Below are 6,159 nucleotides of genomic sequence, written 5' to 3' on the forward strand. Positions count from 1 at the left end.
TATTGATCTCAATTATGGTACATGTAAATGTGTATAATTTTTATGTTCAATAAAAATGTTGCATAACTTGCAGTTGTTATTATCATTCAGAGACATAGATAACATCTATGTCTCTGTATCATTCAATAATATTAAAATGACATTAAGTATTTATGATGAACAGTCCTAGAATATTTTGATAAGGAACCGTCAGTTGTAACATGTTTTTGTTATCTTATAATGAACAGTTGTCATACTTGCTGGTATGTCATTTATTATTGACAGTTTAGGTTTTTCAAAATTTGCATGATTAACAGTCCGAATGTAGACCTAAATGAAATGTTCTGGAATATTAACAAAATGAATAGTCAACCATATTAACCATATATATGAATGGTTGAACACAACAGTAAGGATAAATAGCGCAATGTGCATATCTTCTTATTTTGATAATAATTGAAATAACAGCACATTTTAAGCAAAAAGAAAAGAAACTGTAAGTCTGAAACATTCTGTCATAGCCTCCCCATCAGTACATTCAGTGCTTTGATCTTACTGTGTTATTCGTTTTGACAATAGCGCAAATGCCTCATGACTTAGTCTTATTGATAACTCTATTTTATTTATATGAAACATTTGTACATCAAATTAGCATACAAAATGTTTTTTTTAAAATAAGCATTCATAATATTATTTATTATATAATCTATAAAAAGCTTTAAAATTGGCTTTCTCTGATTGGCTTACAACCATCTTTTTGTAAAAAATAACAGGTCAATATCAGTGTATATTCACTGTTTTTTCCTAAAAATAGATTTTCGGTTTTTCTTCTCAATATAGATTTTCTGGAAATCCCTCGAGAGACGCGAGACTATGGCGTGACGTTGCGCCAAGAATGTTGTTATTATTCTGGGAAAAAACAAACAACAACAAACGTTTAATGACTCTTTAATAAGAGTCAAATAAGTCTATTCTAGTTACCGTCTTTACATTTTTAAGAACAATACGAATACGAATGCTAATGCCTCATTTAAAAGACAGGGCCAATTTATAGAAAAAAGTAGACAAGCCATCGCCTAGGTCAAGAATTTTTTTTCAGTACATATCACATCATATTCACCAGCTACAAAATCCATACTTATTTGCATATTATACGCTTGTTTATAGTACATGTATATGAAGAAAAGGTGAGTTTTTTCTGGCACTAAAAGCAAATACGTCGTATTATGTCAAGGTCTAAGACTTTCATATGTTGTTTTGTCTTCTCTAACATTGTCATCGAGTCTGGAATATACGCTCTCAACTCCTGAATCAACGTTTAAGTTTCCCGATGTATTTGATGCTGAACCGGTCATGAATGTTTCATTAACATATGTTTGACTCTTACGATCTTTTCTGAAATTAAAACGAATGTTTAGCAAAAGCCATAATTTGATAGGTTTTATCTAACTTTGTAAACCATTCATCATAATTTTATTCCATGTGTTGAAAATGTGTTGATATTCAGTTAAGACTTTTATAATTATACATGCATAGACACGTCTGTCTGCATTCGTAAGTATAATGTTACTAAATTATGCACTAGTCACTCATCATTTAAAGTATAATTTATACTTAACTTACCCATTGTCAAGTTTTATTTCTTGTTCATCTGGAAAAGATTACGTATAAATATTTAACAAAGAATTAAACACAGCTTTCAATACGTCATGTGATTAACACGACAAGTTTCTTTTTTCTTTATATGACCTCGATTCGTATCTGCTAGCTTTGTTGTACTTACAATATCATCAAGACTTAATTATTAAACGGTGATTTTCTAGCTTATTTCACACATGAACGGGCACCCGAGTAGAACCATTATGTTCTGAGATGAAAATCTAACCTTTATTTGAATTCCGTTTTTTTTTTTCATTTGGCGAAACAGGTATCTTAATGCATCGAATGGACTAACCGTGTTACTTTTTTTTAATTTTTCAGGTTAACGTTCAAATTATTTATAGTGTGGTTTTATAAAAGCGCTTTTATCCTGATAGCAAGGCAGTGTGACGAAGTATTTTTTAACACGTAGTCTTGTATTATGTGGTAGCTTTTGATGCAGACATATCTTTCATTGATCATTAATTATAATTATACATGTATATTTAAAAATGTTCTAAATCACTTATAATTTCTTTATTTCTATCCATTCTTTGAAGCCATTTCTATAAGATATAGTTTAAGTGTGAATATATCCTACCTTTAGCCCTGTACCTTCTGACTAGATAAGTCATAAAACCAGCATATACTAGAAGAACGACAATAACCAGACCGAGTACAACTCCAACGATGACAGTCTGTGTGCTGCCTGTTACAGCATCGCATGGAACCGCTTCTAAATAAAAACAGTAAGCATATATATGAAGTTAAAATACAAAATGAGACTTATTTTTCTCCAAGTCTATAATAATAATAAGGAAAATCAATTAATTCATATAAAAGTTAATTGTATGATTTCCCTATATTGTATATTGAACTAGCATGAAACATTTATTTACTAGCATAAGAAACTTCTCATAAAAATCCTTTTTTGATACGAAAAAAAGAAAACAGTAGACACTGGTAGAATGTTTCTGTTTACAATCACATTTCACCAAAATTCTTAAAATTATTAAATACAGACTTTAACAGTGCTTTTTAGATATCAAAATAATTTCGTAAAACTGGTCAAATGTGTTCTGAATTATCAAAAAGAAAACCAAACAACATATTAATGAATAATTAATACATAAATGAAATTATAATTATTTTCTTATTGACCATTTTTCTATCTCATTTAATATTAAAATTTACCTGATTTAGCTGTTGTAAATGGTCCATACTGTCGACTAAAAAGACATCCTCCGTTTGTACAGCTAAATGCTACAAACCTGTAAACAACCAATCAATGTATACAGATTGTCTTCAACAATTTAATCATGTCAAAAACGGTTCACCTTATAATTGTATTAATCTGTTTAATTTTAATAATAACAATTTTGTTTTTTCTATCAAAGTATGTTAATATTTTTGTCTATTTTGTAGAAGTTTTAAAGAACAAATACAAGTTCAATACTTATAACTTGTCCCTGGTTTAAGAGGACCATTACAAAATTCATCTGGCGAGACATTTGTACAATCCTCACTGCCAACAATGTACTCAATATTTGTGACTTCCCGTTTATTTCTTCCTAAAAATAAATCATGATAACAATGTACTTAATATGTGTTCGCGCTTATTTATTCCAAAAAGAACGTAGACACTTATCATATTAATTTGAATATGACAAAACACCAAATATATAAACAAAATCTGCAGACGAAAGTTTAAATCATTAAAGTCCCATGTATTCCAATGTATTTCATCCAAGAATAAAAAATTGAGCAAAGATTATTATAAAATAATTTAGCGTTTCAACTAAAGTTACAAATCGTTGATAAATTAAGTATATTTCCTCATCTCACTCAGAAAGTTGCAAGTTATGCATGAATAATCACGTTTCTAAATGATTCAGCAGCATTTAAAGTATATATCGTAAAAACTTATTTTTTAAAGAGTTTAGCCTCAGTGACAAGTGTATATATCACACTAGCTAAAAGTGTAAGGACTGCAAAACTACTTGAATTTAAAAATATATTGAAATTTTAGTTAATTATAATAAGTAAATCTATAGCATACCACATGCACATTGAGTATGAGCTTTATCCAGCCATTCTGGAGTTGTTGCCCGATATGACATCGAACCTTTTTTTGATGCTCCCGCCCAATTTTCCATCGCATTCACATCGGTTATTTTCACACCGCCTACAAAAATACTGGCGCTAATAATCAAACGTAAATACGATTGCATCTTTATCATGTGACAAGTCTAAAATAAGCTTCCTTATAAACGATTCTAAAAATCAATATTATTTATCTTAGGTAAAGCAATTTACTCGTTCACACTCCATTTACGCTTAAGACACTATGATTGTCCTTTAAAACCAAATGTTGAACTATGCAGTAATGCAATATTTAAAAATAATAATCAAAGTTGTAACTTAGTATCTGATACAAATTCATGAATTTACATTTCAAATTGATATTCTGCAAATTCTTCTTAACAATTTCAAACCTCTTAAACAAAATGATGAAGATTATCAACAGTGTCATTTTACCGTCAAGGTCGCAGTTGTTAATACACACAATGAGACCAGTGGCTTGTACTTTGCCATTTGTTGACTCTTCAAAAAAGTCACGGACTAATGTAAGCGTAATTTGTCTTTCACCGACAGCCTTTTCCCGTTGTAGTGCGATGACAGCAATATCTAGAGTTTCTTCGATGTTTGCAGGAACTGAAATCAAAGTTCTTTTACTGTATTTACTACAGCAAATTATAGTTTATATCATATCAAAGGAATCGTATATATGTGGAATTAATTGGCAAAATTACTTCAACAAGATGCTAAATGGTTTTTGTACTGAGTAATGACAATTTTGAGAGACAATAAATTAGAATAGTGATAACCATTACTTAGTAAGCAGCAACAACAGCACGTTAAGTACTTAACATGTTACGCACTTGTCTTTAAAGGAATTAAACAAGTCAAATTTCGAACTACTATTTGGCATTTGGCAATGGCCTTTATTAGTTTCTGAGTTAACAAATCAATCGAAACATAGTAGTGAAAAGATGAAATTTACCAAAGAAATATAAATATAAAATAAACAAACCTTACCAAGAAATAAATATAAAATTAACAAACCTCCTGCTGGAGCAACTTGTGTAACCATAATATGTTCTCCTTTCATTTGATTTTCATTTACAGCATACACCTAAAATTTGAATATCTGAGATAATTATGCATAATTTATATGCACGCATGGCTTTACAAACGAATGGTATAGGTATTCCAAACATAACTATAGCCAACCCTCGTTGTCTTTCTCTATTATTTGTTGTTTTTTTACTGTTCATTATCAGATATAAGAAACTTTTTTAAACACCAACAATATGTTAAATATAACCAACACGATAGTCTTAATATTGTTTTGAAGTGATTTGAACCAATATTTCATTGATGTCAAGAGACACAAAATCGATGTAATATGAAACGATAATTAAGTGATATTTATAGTGATAATTTTAAAGTTTTGCTTGATTGAATCATAAATTAACCATATTTTATCTCATAATGTTCAAATAATACTACTTTGTACACAATTTTAATTTAAGAAGTCAAGAAAAAAAAGTATATGGTATTTTGTAATTTATGTCGGCCATATTGGCGGCTATCTTGAATATTTGTACTTTTGCCTGTATTACATTTAGAAATGGGTATTTTAGCTACTACAAAGAATATGCTTTATAATGGCAATGTATCTTTTTGTGATACAGTAAATTGCAATAAAACCCCGCCATCTCTTTAACTAACATGTTCTTGGAGGTGATTTGACCATATATTTCTTCAATAACAAAATGACATTGTTTAAAGTAATTTGATGGTATATATCTTTGGTATAATTCTTAATATGTAATAATTAATTTAGTATTTAAGTAATTGGAAATAGTAATTCAAATGTTACTTCTCATCGAAATAACAATAAAAGTTTTAATGCAAATAATGGAGCGCAACATTTCATTGATACATTTATCAATAAAACAGTTTTGACTCCTCGAAATGATTTGACTAAATAGTTCTTAATTATAATAAATTTTTTGAAGTAATGTCTTTTAATTGTTTGTAAAGAGGTATTTGATACAATAGTTTTCAATTGTTCAAAAATTGAAATATCATTTATCTTAATCTGTTTAAAACAAAGAATGACCAATTACAATGCATCGTTATAAGAATTTAATATTATTAAAGTTGTAAAGCTTAAATTTAATGATTTGACAGGACAAACACACAATTGTATGTAAGTATATGTGTTCTTTTTCTTTTTTTTCAAATTTCTTAAAATGGAAAGCAAACAATGATATTTACACATTCCCTTACCTTAAATGTATATTCTTCTTCTGGCACAACATAAACTGTTATTTTGTAAAGATAATCTTCGAAATGATTCTGTAGGAAATTTGTTGTTGCTGTCACATTCTTCAAGAAAAGAAAGAAAATACTACGCATATGTTTTGAATGCAGGATGTTTAATGAAAATGCAGAAAATTGTCTTTGATCTTT

At 28.8% G+C, this 6,159-nt stretch overlaps 1 protein-coding gene across 1 annotated transcript; it reads right to left on the reverse strand.

Annotated features, from left to right (window-relative positions):
* Positions 1 to 535: 535 nt before the first annotated feature.
* On the reverse strand, positions 536 to 6,141 carry LOC132733737 (uncharacterized). The gene is made up of 9 exons (XM_060720411.1): positions 5,977 to 6,141; positions 4,744 to 4,813; positions 4,156 to 4,332; positions 3,677 to 3,802; positions 3,074 to 3,188; positions 2,812 to 2,888; positions 2,219 to 2,353; positions 1,603 to 1,630; positions 536 to 1,374 (listed from the first exon to the last, which is right to left on the reverse strand). Exons 1-9 carry the CDS (start codon positions 6,103 to 6,105, stop codon positions 1,209 to 1,211), a joined length of 1,023 nt encoding a protein of 340 aa, XP_060576394.1. The 5' UTR covers positions 6,106 to 6,141; the 3' UTR covers positions 536 to 1,208.
* Positions 6,142 to 6,159: the final 18 nt, after the last annotated feature.

The sequence above is a fragment of the Ruditapes philippinarum genome, unplaced genomic scaffold (assembly GCF_026571515.1).
Source record: "Ruditapes philippinarum isolate M1 unplaced genomic scaffold, ASM2657151v2 ctg21782_1_1_1_1, whole genome shotgun sequence".
Classification (NCBI taxonomy): domain Eukaryota; kingdom Metazoa; phylum Mollusca; class Bivalvia; order Venerida; family Veneridae; genus Ruditapes; species Ruditapes philippinarum.

Coding starts and splice junctions, on each gene's coding strand:
- LOC132733737 (XM_060720411.1), bottom strand. CDS start 6,105: ATGCGTAGTATTTTCTTTCTTTTCTTGAAGAATGTGACAGCAACAACA. Junction 1,631..2,218: donor CAGAAGGTACAGGGCTAAAG/GTAGGATATATT, acceptor AATCTTTTCCAG/ATGAACAAGAAATAAAACTT. Junction 1,375..1,602: donor GAAATAAAACTTGACAATGG/GTAAGTTAAGTA, acceptor TTTTAATTTCAG/AAAAGATCGTAAGAGTCAAA.